The 16,839-nt window shown below is 54.8% G+C and overlaps 1 protein-coding gene and 1 pseudogene across 1 annotated transcript in view; one reads left to right on the top strand and one right to left on the bottom strand.

The window, feature by feature from the left end:
- LOC133347960 (serine/threonine-protein kinase LMTK1-like) overlaps positions 1-1,512 on the top strand; it is a 70,581-nt gene extending 69,069 nt beyond the window's left edge. The window contains exon 12 of the mRNA XM_061560725.1: positions 1,506-1,512. Coding sequence (XP_061416709.1) covers positions 1,506-1,512 — 7 coding nt within the window. The remainder of the gene's footprint in view (positions 1-1,505) is intronic.
- Positions 1,326-14,990, bottom strand: LOC133348087 (phosphomannomutase 2-like; annotated as a pseudogene).
- Between the last annotated feature and the right edge of the window lie 1,849 nt (positions 14,991-16,839).

The raw sequence follows: 16,839 nt of genomic DNA, 5'->3' as shown, positions 1-16,839 counted from the left end.
CGTCGCCTGTTTACGGAATTTTCTATCTCCACCCGAGGCAGAGAATCTCGCGCCTGCGTTCACCACCCCGCGTCTTAACTTCGCGAAGTTATCTTCTTGGTTCTTTCAGTAAAGTCACGTAATAAAATAATAAAAATGATTGTTTTATTTTTATTATTTTATTATAAAAATAAAACATTATTTTTATTATTTTATTATAAAAATAAAACTTTTTATAATATTGTTTTATTTTTATTATTTTATTACTTCCCTTCTACGTGACTTTACCGAAAGAACCAAGAAGATGAAGCCCTGCAGTCACGAAAGCGTTAAATCGAAATTCGTGAATTCATTACTCCGCGGCCTTCCTGAACAAATATTGGCACGTAAAAAAACAGATTGACTGCAGAATGCGACGAGACTCAAAAGACTACTTAACTCGTCCTCACAGATTGTTCACCAGCAGACCCGGGCGTTTCGTCTCAACTACCACCGCACTTGCAGGTCCACAACACTCTCATCTATTGTTAGGCCTCTGCAAGGTAAAGTCAAAACAATGAGCCTACCTTTACCCTTACCACAATGCAATCACTCTATCCCCTACCTTTTACCCTTTAGCAAGGTAAGGTAAAAGGTCAAAAGCAACGAGCCTATCTTTATCCGACCTTTTACCCTTACCCCGTACAAATAACCCGATCACAGGGTAATTACTGGGGTACTACTACACATGAAAAAGGTTTAGAACAGGTAAATGCTAGGTAGAGCGCTTTGTTCATATCGAATACTCTCGATGATTCCAATTTTAAATGGAGGCCACGGACTGCGCCACGGAGTTTTTAGCGAGCGGTAAACAAGGTGTTTACCGGGTAATACTTCGCCGCGCTACTTTTACCCTACCCTTTACCTTACCCCTGAGCATATCAACACCTTTACCCTTTGACCCGGTAAAAAGGGTAAATGACCTTACCTTGCCGAGGCCTATCTATTGTAACATTTATAGTGCCGTTTGTTTTCTGGCCGTTGTGAAGTTTTGGGCCATGAGGTCGCTGGCCTCAGCAACTGTGTAAAGTGTCTCATTCTACTTCTTCCCTCCCATCATCTCGTTCCCCACCAAACGTTCTCATCTTAACCTTTGCTCAATTCAGGACACGTGGCAACTCTATATCCATTACACATTTCAACAGCGCTGTTTTGTTGCTGGTCACTCGGCGTTTCAGGCCTTCGGTCCTGTGCTCAGCAACCACAATGTAAACAAAAACATATTTGGATTGAGTGCAAGATTGCTGTGATGGTCTTCAAGATTCTTCATGGGTTGGGCCCCCGGGCAACTGGGTACCTCACCCCCACATCACTCTCCCAAGCCCTGCACGTGCTCTCCACTCTGCAAATAGCGATCCCCCGATCCCCTGGTGAGTCGACGAGGAAATCTGCAAACGATGGAGGGGGCAGTCGCTCCCCTTCTTGGCTGCTGCTCCCCTGATCTGGAACCCGTCACCACTTGAATTTCACGCACTGCCACTCTTTAGGACCTAGCCTGAATACTTCATTAGTTATTTTAAAAGATCAAGATGTCATCGAGGCCAAAGCCGTTGAAGCTACCACCACCATCAGCTCCTCCCCAACACATTCTACCCTCCGCCAGATCCCACAGCTGCTGCACAGGAGGCACGCGGCAAACCTCCAAGGTCTGCTCTGGCAGTAGTAGTCTCGGCAGATGGGTGGCACGGTGGTGAGATGTTAATTACCTCGCCTGGTATACTGGAGATCGTGGCTTCGATCCCGACCCAGACGCCCATGTTCTCCCCGTGGTCGTGTGGATTTTTCTCCGGGTCCTCAGATTTTTATCCTCCAAATTTATAAACGTGCGTTTAAAGACTATTCGGCTGCTATAAATGTCCACATGATAGGCCACTTTATTTGAGCTATCGTTTGTGATAGCCAGGTCACTTCTGTAAAAAAGCTTCATGGCTCAGTGGGCCCTGACCTGGTAAAATAAACAATAAGTTCAGTCGTTTCGTTTAGACTCCCACCATCTGCTCTTAGGTCTTCCCCTTGATCACCTATACGTAAATAAATTGACCACCACCACCGTCGCTACATTGTTACATCTCTCACCTCCACCACTACTAAAACCGCTATAAGCGTGACCAGCACCACCACCACCACCAAGGGTGGCCAGGTGTATGAAGCCCCTGCAGCGGCCGTTTCCATAACTTTTATATTGAAACTTGGTGGGGGGGGGAGGCGATGTTAACTTAATTTCTATATGCACCAATAATCACCAGCTTCGCCCCCATCATCCACACCAGCCCCAGATCATCGACCGAGTGACCGTTGGTCACCGCAGAGATGGACAGACATTTATTAAAATTACTAATAACTGCCTGGGGAAATATCATGAGATTCAAATTATCTATTAACTGTGTCTGTGTGTAATGTAGATACCAATTACAAATGTAATGGAATGAAATATTTATATTTCATGCTCTTTATATCGTGGTTGTTCCAAAGTATTCCCCAATCGTCCTTGGGTTCATTCCAATTGTTCCTGGATATTCCCTGGGTCACTCTTGGGTTATCCCTACATTGTCCTTCGGTTCTCTCTGGCTTACCCCTGGGCTAGTACTGGGTTATCCCTGGGTCTTTCTTCAGGTTATCCCCTAGGTTCATCCCCGGGGTAGGCCACATTCAGCTGAGAGAGAAGAGCTCCTCCAGCTGCCGGCGCGTGTCGTCTGGAGACGTCACCGTGTGTCCGATCGTCCGCTCATCGTGAAAGATCTCGTGGTCGTTTCCACCCTGGTGGGCAGAGAGAGAGGAGATGCCGCGGTCGCCAATTACTATAATTACAAATTGTTCATAAAAAAATGTCATCATCATCAACCCTTCGTCAGTCCGCTGCTGGGACGAAGGTGTTGGTAGTCGTCTGACCCGTGCGTCACCCTGCTGGTGTGTGCGGGGATCGGTGAAGGGTGGATGAGAGGGATGGGAGGAGGAAGGTTTGGTAGGTGGGTGGAAAGGAGTCGAGGTGGGTGCGTGGGTGGGAGGGAGGAAGTGTCTCTCGGTGGGTGGATGGGAGAAAGGAAGGTGTATTGGTGGGGGGGGGGACATGGAGGATATAGAGAGATTGTGTGTGTGGGTGTGTGTGGGTGTGTGGGTGTGTGGGTGTGTGAATGAGTGGGTGAGAGGACAGGACATTGTTGTGTGAAAAGAGGAGAGGTGGGTGCATGGGAGGGATAGATGGAGACAATAGGGTGGGTGCATGGGAGGGAGGGACGGAGAGGATAGGGTATGGAGTGTGAGAAGAGAGCGGTGCAGTGAGATGGAGGGTGGGAGGGAGGGGCCGCATGGGCGTGCGTTCTGACCGCCATGGTTTTGTCTCCGAAGAAGTGCACGGTGCGGAGGCGGTCGGGAGCCAGGAGGCCGAGGCAGAAGCGCTTGTCCCATCCCTCAGGGAACACGTCAAAGCTGATCTGTCCTCCTGGGGGGAGGGAGAGAGAGACGAGGCAAGATGTGAGGAGCGAGTGAGAGGGAGTGAGAGGGAGGCAGGGAGAGGAGGTGGACTATGGAAGAGTGTGAGAATGGGGAGGACTAAATGGGGACGAGGAGGAGAAGAAAGGAGAGAGTGGAGAAGATTGGGGGGGAAAAAAAGATGGGGATAGAGGAGAGACGATAGGGAGATGAGTGGAGAGAGATGAGGAGGGAGGGAGGGAGGGAGGAGGGTGGGAGGGAGGGCAGGCGGGTGGGAGGGAACAGGAAAGTAATGAGTACGTAAATGAGAGAAAATTGTTCTAAACCCCAGTTTCTCGAAATGCTGGAGCCAGGTTTTGTATGGCTGGCACAGTGGCACATTCCTACTTTATGATCCATCCCTTGGTTTGAAATCTCCCAGTCATTCCCTGTGCAAAAGAGGCTCCAGATTCCGGTAGTTATTTTTAAAGTCCATGCCAGGTATCGACCGTCCACTACTCACCTATCGAGAACACCAGACCCTTCCCGGCAAACTTTTCCCGCAAGTCTTCAACGAACTTTTGTCGGATTTTCTTTCTGGAATAAAATGTTAAAAACCCACAACAGAATCAAAAACATCAGATGAAAATTGAAAACACTCCATCCAATTAAATTTGACATATTTTTGGTCACTAGCATTGATGTCTTATCAATAATGAAACGGTTTGTGCACGAGTTTCATTTAAAGTGTTCACAGCCGGCGGCTAATCTCCGCGCCGTTTTCGCGGTTGCGCCACGTGGCTGAAAATCCCTCAACAGCTTTCCCCACGCACTACTGCGGGCATCTTCACGATCTGAATCGTACGATTTTAATCCCGAAGACACCCAGCCAAACCTTAACCCTCTTAACCCCACCGAGATTTAGCTTTACGTCAATTGACCCAAGGCTCATTACCCACTGAGACTGATTGCCTAAGATTATCGCCAACATCTCATGACTTCCATTGCCCAACTTGACCAGGTTACAGGGGCGTGGGCTTTGTGACGATGTCGAACTCGGGTGCCTTCACGGAAAACGAAATAGCAAAAAACACAATTTGTGTTTTTTCCCGTATAAGAACGTCTCCGTGTGATGCATCTCAAGTTGCTGTACACAGATGGGGGGAGCCGTAAATCAATGACGCAGTTTCGTCTTTCTGTCAAAACCCATTCAAGCTCCCTGTGAAGCATCCAGAGATGCTTATAGCATTCAGGCGCTATATAGATGCAAATTATTACTATTACAGGTGAACTCCTCTTATCCGCTGTCCTATTACCCACGACTCGTATTATCCGCAGTAGCTGTAGGGCCCGTATTATTTTGGATGATTTAGAAATTTTGACTGAGTTTGCATCATCCCATTCGCAGAACTGGCCAATGAGCACATTTTTCACCAACATGCCAGGAGACATTTGCCAAGGCAGAACTGGCCAATGAGCACATTATCACCAACATGCCAGGAGACATTTGCCAAGGTGTACATCGGGCACTTAAGGCTTCTTTTCCTCGTGCATACAAGTCGGGAGAAACCGCGCGCACGCGAGGATTACGCGACGCTTTACACCATGCGTTGGTGGATCGGAAGTATTTTATTAGCAGCATGGATTCCAACGGATAGCTGCTTTGTGTTCCCAGATTTTTTTTGCCAATCGTTCGATCGATTTGGTCGGTCAACTTTCCAGGAAGTACCGAGTACCAACAAAAGTTTCTATTTCAGGTTCACTTCAACTGCAGCAGAGAGATGCGGCAGTTAGATTGCAAGTCCAGAGCTCTAACCGGCAGCCTCTGGAGGAGTAATCAATTCGTTAATCGCATAGCCCAGCTCTACTTTCAACCGTTAGTAATACTGTGCTGGATTACACAGGAAAGTCTCACCGAGTCTCAAGACTCGGTGAGCTCTTTGCTGGACAGGGCAATGTTGCTTTGTTTAAGCGCAATGGAGTAAATTGCAGGTAAATATTCAGCACTGGGATGTTTGCACTGGCGGAGCCAGTGGGGGGGGTGGGGTGGCACGTGCCTCCCCCCAATGATCTGATCGAAATCCCTAATTTCGATCAGATCATTGGGGTTTATTAGTAATAAATCGGCATTTTGCGACACCCACTGCCACTGTGTAGCAATTATGTGCCAGGACTCGATGAGATGATAGGACAATAGTCCGAGTCCATAATTGGCAATAAGTAACGGCAAAACAGTTTTAAGTGACTAATTGTGCGCAGTTGTGTATACAGGACACGACTTCCCTGAAGGCATTCACCTTCAGCGAGCGCGATGCCGACCACACAACACGGTTCGAATTCGACCCTCGATCGATGGCTGCGCCATCGCCGCACACGCCTCGAATAACAAGCAAAGGACAAGTCTTTACTTACTAACAACTCCTCTATCATTTTTCATTCCTACCTAAAAATCCTGACTCTGCCATTGGATGTTTGGCCAATACCAACTACATTGAGTTGGTATTGAACCCGGGATAACATACAAATTACACTCAAGTCTCACATTCACTCACACAAACATCCCCTATATACCCTTAACAGACTGTTGGGGAAAGTGCTATTAGCGAGCATCTATGAAGGCCAGTATGGCACACGAGGGGGTGGGGTGGCCAGCGCCAGGCCCGGCCACCTTTGTCTCCCCAGCTGTGATGTTTACACACCGCACCAGAACCGGTTTAGATAATCGTCACTGGTGTTGGACGTGAACGGAAATCGAACTTGGGTCGCTGGATTCGTAGCGCAGCACGCTAACCGCTACACTCACTCACACACTCACTGACATACACACCCAATCACTCGCACTCCCGCACTCTCTGCAGAACAGGAGAAGGAGCGTACAAAATCCACGCAGAAAGGCGCCTGAGTTGGGACGCGAACCCAGGCACTTCTTGCCATGAGATGCGAGTGTTCACCACCGCCCATAATTTAACATCCCCGTCTGCCTCGGTGGGAGTGTGATGAGAGTGTGCGTGTGACGATCCGAGGCCATCGGTGGCGAGGCGCTGTGCACGCGAGCAAGCGCACCTTGTCAAGCTCGTAGAATTCGAGTCGCTCCTCCTGGGTGCAGCTTCTCCCCACGGGACACACGTTGAGCATGCCATTCCGGAACTCGATGAACGTTCCCCTTGCGTGCGCACCGACGCGAAGCACAGCAGACGGACGGACACCGCGGCTCCCGTTAATGAGCGGGAATCAACTCTCACACTCTTGAATGTTGCTGCGACTGCTGCGTTGGCTATAGTGCACAAGCAGATATAGTAGATAATCGATTATCCGGCGCGCGATTATGCGGCTTGCAACATAATCCGACGGTTCCAGGCGGTTCCGGCAAACCTCCATCACAGCTGATGGAGTTGGATTCAGACTCCGAATAACCACTGCCAATTCTACACCCCCTATAATCACCCCATGCTGGGTCTTGCGATTGGAGTGTGAAGTACAGTGCAGTAAATTCAGTAACTTTTTAAAGTAGTATATTTTTTAAAATAAATGTTTTATCTTCATGCTAATTTCATACTGTAAACTAATTTTAAACACCTAAAAAACATATATACACACACTAAAAAATTGGGATTACTGCTAAACTACTTCACACTGATTCTGTGAAAAACAGCAGCGCCTTCCTACACGAGAGCCTTGCGCTATAGGAATGGCACGGATTGTGAAGGTACCAGTCAACTGACGATGTAACGATTTGATTTCTAACAGTTGTGTAAACCAAACCACTAAACTATTTTAATTTTACCATGTAAGGTCCACTGAGCTATAGATATATTTTTCAGGAGTGACCTGACCACAAATGATAGCTTATCATGTAGAAATGTATTGCAGCCAAATACTCTAAACGCACGTTGAATCTAAACGTGGAGGGAAAAACTGGAGGACCCGGAGAAAAATGCACGCTGACCCAGAGAAACGTAGATATGTATCTATGTTGAACTTTCTTTCGCACCATACGTAGCAAACCACGCTAATCACAGATGCGGGGAAGGACAACAAACTAAGAAAAATTTAGTTCTAAAGATGAAATGAGTTTTCAAATCTAGATTTAAAAGTGCATAGCTCCCACAGCTTCCTAATATCCGGAAGGCATAGCAGAGCATTCCAGATGGCCACAAAAGCGCATCTGAAAGCACGCGATGCAGTGAGCGTCCTTGTTTCGACGGCCAGCCAAAATCCGCGATGAAGATGACCAGAGTTTGCGTAATGGTTTATGTTCCTTGAGAGATTCGCAAGGTTATTGAGGTTTGTGGCAATAATTTACTGGCCAACACTCTAATGCGTGATATTGATTCTAAATGAGGGAAAAACCGGAGGACACAGAGAAAAATCCACGCCACCCGGACAAAAAACCGCTGAGGATCAGAGGCTCGGGGGAGGGTACGGTGGGGCGAGGGGCAGCCCGAACCTCTTGCGAGGCAGGCGGATGTGCTCATGTAGGCGGCAGTAGTTGTGATGAATTCCTGGAGGGATCTCCTCACCCAGGTGACTCTGGATGCTCTGAGCGGGGATGAGGAACACGCGGGGGGGGGGTGGGGGGGAAGAAACCTCGGTCAGCACCGCGATGGACCGTCGCCGCTACGAGGAGCACGATACGTCAACTCATGGAATCAATTTAAATCTCACGCTCACAGTAAACGAACTGGATCACTTGCAGAGGTAAAAGTTCCAGCGCTGCAATGTCTTGCCCGTGCCTTTGGAGAACGCTATGGGAGCAAGCTCGAGTAGGGCCCCTCCTTGAGGACATTTTGGCCTACTCTTCCACGCTGGACAAACGTCTTAGGCGAGGTTGTAATAAAGAGGATCTGTCCTCCCATCATGCCTTGTATAACCGTCACATCACCATACCACATGCATAATGCATTTCAGTTACGGGGGTTGCGTAACCTTACTTCACCATGGTGGCCAGTATGGCTGATGGCAGCACAGCCATGAGCCGTTTTAGATATACTCACTACTGAGGTGAGCCGTGGCCGGGAATGAAACGCAGGTCGCCAGTTCACGGTGCAGTGACCTAACCACTTATCCACCACTATAAATTGACACAGCAAAAGACATGTTTCACTATAGAATAACTATAGAATAACATGATGGACTTTAAAAGACCGACACAACTCTACATTTCGAAAGATCCACACCACTATAATCGATAGAATTATGCCATCGCAGACACTACAAATTCGTACCATTATAGCTACAACAGCTTTTGCTCCATGATAGATTCTGTTGTGGAATCTACACCCGCCACCAGGACAAAAACGCCGGCATCTCTGAACCACACCGCGAGCCTGAATGGTGACGATTCATCGGGTGTGGAAGGGCAGAGTCGCTACATGTTTGGTAAAAAAAACGTTTACTTTTGGTGGTCGTGGCGATGGTGGTCGTGGTGGGTGTCAGACACGGAAAATACCTGTTGGGCAAAGAGACGACCCTCTTGTATGCCACCAGACCGTTCTCCGCAAACACGTAGTCAAACTGGTTCACCACTGCCAAGCGAGAAGGTGAAAGAGGCTGAGGGATAGTCACAAATGCAAAGATCCCCCTGTAGCCAATTAGGCTGTTGGGACAAGTGCTGTTAGCGAGCAATGACGCAGCAGTGGATATGCACAAACTCGCTCTCACCATAATCCTCGCTACCTCCCAGCTGCTCGATGATCTTGCAAAAGTCGGAGCCACCCACACACCCCGACTCGAACTTGTCTCCTCAGCCTCTGCAGCAAATCCTGCATATCCGGAGAAATTTTCTGCGAAGAGATGTGGGGTGGGTAGGGGAGGAGATGGGCAGGATCAGGGGGGGTACAGAAGGATTGTTCATGATCAAAACATGTTTTGAGTCCCTTGTCAATCCACTGCTGTTTAAAGGCCTCTCCGACTCCGTGTTGGGGGTGGTTGACCATACTGCACCACGCTGGTCAGTGCAGGTTGGCGGAGGTAAGGACCAGGACCAGTTAAGACATCACCGGCCACTGATATTGCCCATTGCCGTGAAACTTAACTCAAGCCGCGAGATTAATTACACAGAGTGAAAGCCTCTGCCTCACTGGACGTGGTGTTTAGTGTGAGCTGGTATCTCTGAGGGGGGGGGGGCAGGGGGTTCATGACAGCCATGTCACAGACAAAGTATCAACAATGTTCAGAACCTGGGTACAAATCCTGGGGTTGGGTGTTTTGTTCTCTCTCTGTCTGAGGTTCATAATGGCTGTGCGAGAAACAATGAGCTAGCATCTCCGAGATTATATGTTCAAGCCTGGCTGACTCCCTCCTCTCTCTCACTTGTGCCATGTCCAGTTTTGTCAATCCACTGCTGGATAAAGGCAGTGTGGGGGTCATGGGGAGTTGTTTCACCGTAGCTTATACCACACCGGTCAGTGTGGGTTGGTGAAGGTGGAAGCATAGACGCAAAAGCATAGCAGTAAAGTACAACAATGTATATTGCTGCTCTGCCCACCGTATGGTAGCCAAAATACCTGCTTATTGCATGATTGGTCTTTTCATGTGCAGTTCTCATTGAGGGGCTGTGTGTTTCCTTGGTGTGTTCTGGGACTGTTCTTGCTGTTGTTTTGCGGCCTTACCCAAGCTTTGGAATTGGTGTACTGATGCAACTAACATACTTCATCTCCATAAGAGGTCTTTGGCTAAGACACGTAAATATAAATGTGTCGTTAAACCCGCCGCCACCCCTGAAACGGCCAATTAGTAAAGTTGTCACGTAAACAAAACATGCCAATTCGTTCCGAGTTCAGCACACCGCTGTGTTGGAGAGTAAATCCACATCTACCACTCGAGCACCACGGTGGCCAGAAGATGTTAACTTAATCACCTGGGTACAGTAGGTCATGGGTTCGATCCCAAACCCCGACACCACAGCGGCTAGGAGATGCTGACTACCTCGCCCGGTACGCAGGAGGTCGTGAGTTCGATCCCAGATCCTGACACCACGGTGGCTAGGAGATGCTGACTACCTCGCCTGGTACACTGGAGGGTCGTGGGTTCGATCCCAGACCCTGACACCACGGTGGCTAGGAGACATTACCACCTCGTGTGGTATGAAGGAGGTCGTGGGTTCTATCCCAGACCCTGACACCACGGTGGCTAGGAGACATTAACCACCTCGCGTGGTATGAAGGAGGTCGTGGGTTCGATCCCAGACCCTGACACCACGGTGGCTAGGAGATGCTGACTACCTCGCCCGGTACACAGGAGGTCGTGAGTTCGATCCCAGACCCTGACACCACAGCGGCTAGGAGATATTAACTACCTCGCCCGGTACGCAGGTGGTTGTGGGTTCGAACCCAGACCCTGACACCAGGGTGGCTAGGAGATGCTGACTATCTCGCCTGGTACTGGAGTGTGTGGGTTCGAACCCAGAGCCTGACCTCTGCCCACTGCTGTATATTTGGAGTTTGCAAGTCTATCTCTCCGGGTCCTCCCCCCCCCCTCCACATTTAGAATCAACACCACGGCGTTCAGAGACTACTCACAAGCCAACGTTCAGCTATCGTCGCGTATAAAGGGGCCGTCCATAAATGACGTCACGCGATTTTGGACGATTTTGACCCCCTCCCTCCCTTGTCACACGACGTCACAAAAAGTTAGACCCCCCTCAAATATGACGTCAAAAGCTCTGCCCCCCCCCCCCAATAATAAAACATGCTTCAAACCGCTTTAAACTATTGTCATTGTAGTGCGTATTTCATGTGGCGCTGTACTCTGATGTTGTAGGAGAAAACATTTATTAAAAAGTCTATTTAATTAAGTGGAACGTGTTGTCTATATTTATTAAAGTTGCGCATTTTGATGTGACGTCACATTTCTAAACCCGCCCCCCCTCGTCACACATCGTCACAAATGTCTAATCCCCCCCTAGGTGCGTGACGTCATTTATGGACGGCCCCATAGCCAGGGATCGCTTTGACACACAAAAAAAACCCAAAGAGCCACGGCTATAAATACATCTCAGCGGGCCTCCTCCCACCTCGTCAAACAACAGCCACAACGTTTGAGACCGCAGTTGTTTTTTATTTCAGGCTGAGTCGACCTAGGGGAGGCGAGAGTGGGGGGGGGGGGCGAGAGTGGGGTGGGGGGGGGGAGGCGAGAGTGGGGGGGGGGGGGGAGGCGAGAGTGGGGGGGGGGGGGGAGGCGAGAGTGGGGGGGCGAGAGTGGGGTGGGGGGGGGAGGCGAGGAGTGGGGGGGGGGGGCGAGAGTGGGGTGGGGGGGGGAGGCGAGAGTGGGGTGGGGGGGGGGAGGCGAGAGTGGGGGGGGGGAGGCGAGAGTGGGGGGGGGGAGGCGAGAGTGGGGGGGGGGGAGGCGAGAGTGGGGGGGGGGGGGGAGGCGAGAGTGGGGTGGGGGAGGCGAGAGTGGGGTGGGGGAGGCGAGAGTGGGGTGGGGGGGGGAGGCGAGAGTGGGGGGGGGGAGGCGAGAGTGGGGGGGGGAGGCGAGAGTGGGGGGGGGGAGGCGGAGAGTGGGGTGGGGGGGGGGGGGGAGGCGAGAGTGGGGGGGGGGGGGAGGGGAGCGAGAGTGGGGGGGGGGGAGGCGAGAGTGGGGGGGGGGAGGCGAGAGTGGGGTGGGGGGGGGGGGGAGGCGAGAGTGGGGTGGGGGAGGCGAGCGAGAGTGGGGTGGGGGAGGCGAGAGTGGGGTGGGGGGGGGGGGAGGCGAGAGTGGGGGGGGGAGGCGAGAGTGGGGGGGGGGAGGCGAGAGTGGGGGGGGGGAGGCGGAGAGTGGGTGGGGGGGGGGAGGCGAGAGTGGGGTGGGGGGGGGGAGGCGAGAGTGGGGGGGGGGAGGGCGAGAGTGGGGGGGGGGAGGCGAGAGTGGGGGGGGGGGAGGCGAGAGTGGGGGGGGGGGGGGAGGCGAGAGTGGGGTGGGGGAGGCGAGAGTGGGGTGGGGGAGGCGAGAGTGGGGTGGGGGAGGGGGGAGGCGAGAGTGGGGGGGGGGAGGCGAGAGTGGGGGGGGGGAGGCGAGAGTGGGGTGGGGGGGGGGGGAGGCGAGAGTGGGGGGGGGGAGGCGAGAGTGGGGTGGGGGGGGGGAGGCGAGAGGGGTGGGGGGGGGGGAGGCGAGAGTGGGGGGGGGGAGGCGAGAGTGGGGGGGGGGGGGAGGCGAGAGTGGGGTGGGGGGGGGGGGAGGCGAGAGGGGGGGGGGGGGGGGGCGAGAGTGGGGGGGGGGAGGCGAGGAGAGTGGGGTGGGGGGGGGGAGGGAGAGGGGGGGAGGCGAGAGGGGTGGGGGGAGGCGAGGAGTAGGGGGGGGAGGCGAGAGTGGGGGGGGGGGGGAGGCGAGAGGGGGGGGGGGAGGCGAGAGTGGGGTGGGGGGGGGGAGGCGAGAGTGGGGGGGGGGAGGCGAGAGTGGGGGGGGGGAGGCGAGAGTGGGGTGGGGGGGGGGAGGCGAGAGTGGGGTGGGGGGGGGGAGGCGAGAGTGGGGGGGGGGAGGCGAGAGTGGGGTGGGGGGGGGGAGGCGAGAGTGGGGTGGGGGAGGCGAGAGTGGGGGGGGGGGAGAGCGAGAGTGGGGTGGGGGAGGCGAGAGTGGGGGGGGGGGAGAGCGGAGGTGGGGTGGGGGAGCGAGAGTGGGGTGGGGAGAGTGGGGTGGGGGGGGAGGCGAGAGTGGGGTGGGGGAGGCGAGAGTGGGGTGGGGGAGGCGAGAGTGGGGGGGGGGGGGGAGAGTGGGGTGGGGGGGGGAGGCGAGAGTGGGGTGGGGGAGGCGAGAGTGGGGGGGGGGGGGGAGAGTGGGGTGGGGGGGGGGAGGCGAGAGTGGGGTGGGGGAGGCGAGAGTGGGGTGGGGGAGGCGGAGAGTGGGGGGGGGAGGCGAGAGTGGGGGGGGGGAGGCGAGAGTGGGGGGGGGGGGGGGAGGCGAGAGTGGGGGGGGGAGGCGAGAGTGGGGTGGGGGGGGGAGGCGAGAGTGGGGGTGGGGGGGGGGAGGCGAGAGTGGGGGGGGGGAGGCGAGAGTGGGGTGGGGGGGGGGAGGCGAGAGTGGGGTGGGGGAGGCGAGAGGGGGGGGGGGAGGCGAGAGAGTGGGGTGGGGGAGGCGAGAGTGGGGGGGGGGAGGCGAGAGTGGGGTGGGGGAGGCGGGAGGGAGGGGGTGGGGAGAGTGGGGTGGGGGGGGGGGCGAGAGTGGGGTGGGGGAGGCGAGAGTGGGGGTGGGGGGGGAGAGTGGGGTGGGGAGGCGAGAGTGGGGGGGGGAGGCGAGAGTGGGGTGGGGGGGGAGGTGGGGGGGGGGGAGGCGAGAGTGGGGTGGGGGGGGGGAGGCGAGAGTGGGGGGGGGGAGGCGAGAGTGGGGGGGGGGAGGCGAGAGTGGGGTGGGGGGGGGGGGGAGGCGAGAGTGGGGGGGGAGGCGAGAGTGGGGTGGGGGGGGGGAGGCGAGAGTGGGGTGGGGGGGGGGAGGCGAGGGAGTGGGGGGGGGGAGGCGCGAGTGGGGTGGGGGGGGGGGAGGCGAGAGTGGGGTGGGGGGGGGGGGGGAGGCGAGAGTGGGGTGGGGGGGGGGGCGAGAGTGGGGGGGGGGAGGCGAGAGGGGTGGGGTGGGGGGGGGGAGGCGAGAGTGGGGTGGGGGAGGCGAGAGTAGGGTGGGGGAGGCGAGAGGGGGGGGGGGAGGCGAGAGTGGGGGGGGGGAGGCGAGAGTGGGGGGGGGGGGGGGGGGGGAGGCGAGAGAGGTGGGGGGGGGGAGGCGAGGAGAGTGGGGGGGGGGGAGGCGAGAGTGGGGTGGGGGGGGGGAGCGAGAGTGGGGGTGGGGGGGGGGAGGCGAGAGTGGGGGGGGGGAGGCGAGAGTGGGGTGGGGGGGGGGAGGCGAGAGTGGGGGGGGGGGGAGGCGAGAGTGGGGGGGGGGAGGCGAGAGTGGGTGGGGGAGGCGAGAGTGGGGGGGGGGAGGCGAGAGTGGGGTGGGGGAGGCGAGAGTGGGGTGGGGGAGGCGAGAGTGGGGGGGGGGAGGCGAGAGTGGGGTGGGGGAGGCGAGAGTGGGGTGGGGGAGGCGAGAGTGGGGTGGGGGGGGGGAGAGTGGGTGGGGAGGCGAGAGTGGGGGGGGGGAGGCGAGAGTGGGGGGGGGGAGGCGAGAGTGGGGTGGGGGGGGGGAGGCGGAGTGGGGGGGGGGGGGGGAGGCGAGAGTGGGGGGGGGAGGCGAGAGGGGGTGGGGGGGGGGGAGGCGAGAGTGGGGTGGGGGAGGCGAGAGTGGGGGGGGGGAGGCGAGAGTGGGGTGGGGGAGGCGAGAGTGGGGGGGGGGAGGCGAGAGTGGGGTGGGGGGGAGGCGAGAGTGGGGTGGGGGAGGCGAGAGTGGGGTGGGGGGGGGAGGCGAGAGTGGGGGGGGGGAGCGAGATGGGGTGGGGGGAGGCGAGAGTGGGGGGGGGGGGGAGGGAGCGTGGGGTGGGGGGGGGAGGCGAGAGTGGGGGGGGGGATGCGAGAGTGGGGGGGGGGAGGGGGAGTGGGGTGGGGAGGCGAGAGTGGGGGGGGGGGAGAGTGGGGGGGGGTGTAGCCCCTCACCTGGCGCGCCGGCGTCAGGGTGCCGTCCACGTCGAAGAGGCACAGCACCGACTCGTCGCGGGTGCCCGCCATGGCCCTCTTGCCACCAACACCCCCACTACCACCACCACCGCTACAACCGCCGCTACCACCACCACCACCACCACCCTACCCCACCACCGCCGCCACCACGCCACCACTACCAACACACCGCTACCACCACCGCTACCACCACCGCTACCACCACCGCTACCACCACCGCTACCACCAACACCCGCTACCACCCACCACCACCACCGCACACCACCACCGCCACCACCGCTACCACCCCACCAACACCACCCTCCTCCTCGCTCACGGAGCGTTCAAACCGGCGGCGGCAGCGGCTCGTCTTCCCCTCGTAACCAACCCCAACAAGTTACAAGTCGCGTGACGTCATTCACACTTACACGTCGTCGTGCGTGACGTCTTCCGCTTGCGGATTTACGTCATCTACGAATGGACGTCATCTTGTTACGAGTGACGTCATCTTACTAATGACGTCTTCTTACTCCTGACGACCACTTACTAATAGTGGTGTTACCCTTTTAAACTGGTTACAAACTGACACCTTTATTCAAGCTACATGTGTGCATAACACAACACAGTAGTCAAAAAGCAAACAAAAAAAGCAACTCTGATAATGATAATAACTATGCACTGTCCTTGAAGTTTATTGGTCCACACCCGAGACGGCTTTCTTTAGAGCCTAGTCCCCATTGGTGTTGGACCAGATGACACCAGAAGGCGTACGCCTTTTTTGACTACTTGTGTTGTGGTTATTGCAAACATGATGCCTTGAATAAAGGTGTCAGTTTTGTACCAGTTTAAAAGGGTAACAACCTACTACTATATTTTGCCACTGGTAAAAGAGATCTCATAGTGACCACTTACTAATGACGCCGTCTTACTACGAATGACGTCATCTTACTAATGCCGTCATCTTACTACGAATGACGTCATCTTACTAATGACGCCTTCTATGAATGACGCCAACTTATACTAAATGACGTCACCCCTGCAACCGCAGCCTCATTCCCAATCCTCGCATTACGAGCGTATAGGCAAAGATGATCGCACTCAGGATGGTATTTTAAACAATAAAACTCTTTAATACTAACGAACGAAAAACGCGAAAGCCACATTCACTCCCGATTCCACACACAGTTCCACCTCAATCTCCCTAGTTTGTCTACACTATTAATTACGTCATATTATGACTAATTGCGTCATCTTACCACTAAAGTACATGACGTTTTAGCGCGTTAACAATGGCAGGCGTCGGTGACGTCACTCGCAGACTAAAACTTGCGGCGACTCTCAAATCTTTATAGTGTGGAGGAATCCGATGAGCTGTAAAGCTCCTTTCCCGACAGATGTCCAGAAGATCCCCGTTTCGTTAAGCGTAACCGTTATGAATGAGGCTAAAACCTTGTCTAATGACGTCATTGACTAGCGAGTGGCGACACTTACGTGACGTCACGTAATAATTTGAAAGTGACGTCACTTGCAATGGTCCACGTCACTTGTGGTTGTGATGTTATGAAATTGGGATATTGCCCGAAACGTCGCCTATTTTTCCCCTTTAAGGTCACGCACAGTGTTACTGACAAACAGTGTTGAGTTCGTATTTGTCGTTCGAAGCACATTCAGAATCAACATGCTTCTTTTTTTCTTCACCTGAAGACGGCTGCTTGTGTTGTAGCCGAAACGTCGTGAGAATTATTTTATTTTATTATGTTTTTATTTTTATTATTTTGTACTTTCCTTCTACGTGACTTTACCGAAAGAACCCAAGAAGATGAACATGCTTCTTCTTGGTTCTTTCGGTAAAGTCACGTAGAAGGGAAATAATGAAATACAGCATAAATAACAAAAATTCAACATGTATTTAGATTAAATT

The sequence above is a fragment of the Lethenteron reissneri genome, chromosome 26, assembly GCF_015708825.2.
Source record: "Lethenteron reissneri isolate LAM-NWPU_2019-01 chromosome 26, ASM1570882v1, whole genome shotgun sequence".
NCBI classification, from domain to species: domain Eukaryota; kingdom Metazoa; phylum Chordata; class Hyperoartia; order Petromyzontiformes; family Petromyzontidae; genus Lethenteron; species Lethenteron reissneri.
The sequence above is the reverse complement of the archived record's forward strand: the minus strand, read 5'-3'. Positions and strand labels throughout refer to the sequence as shown.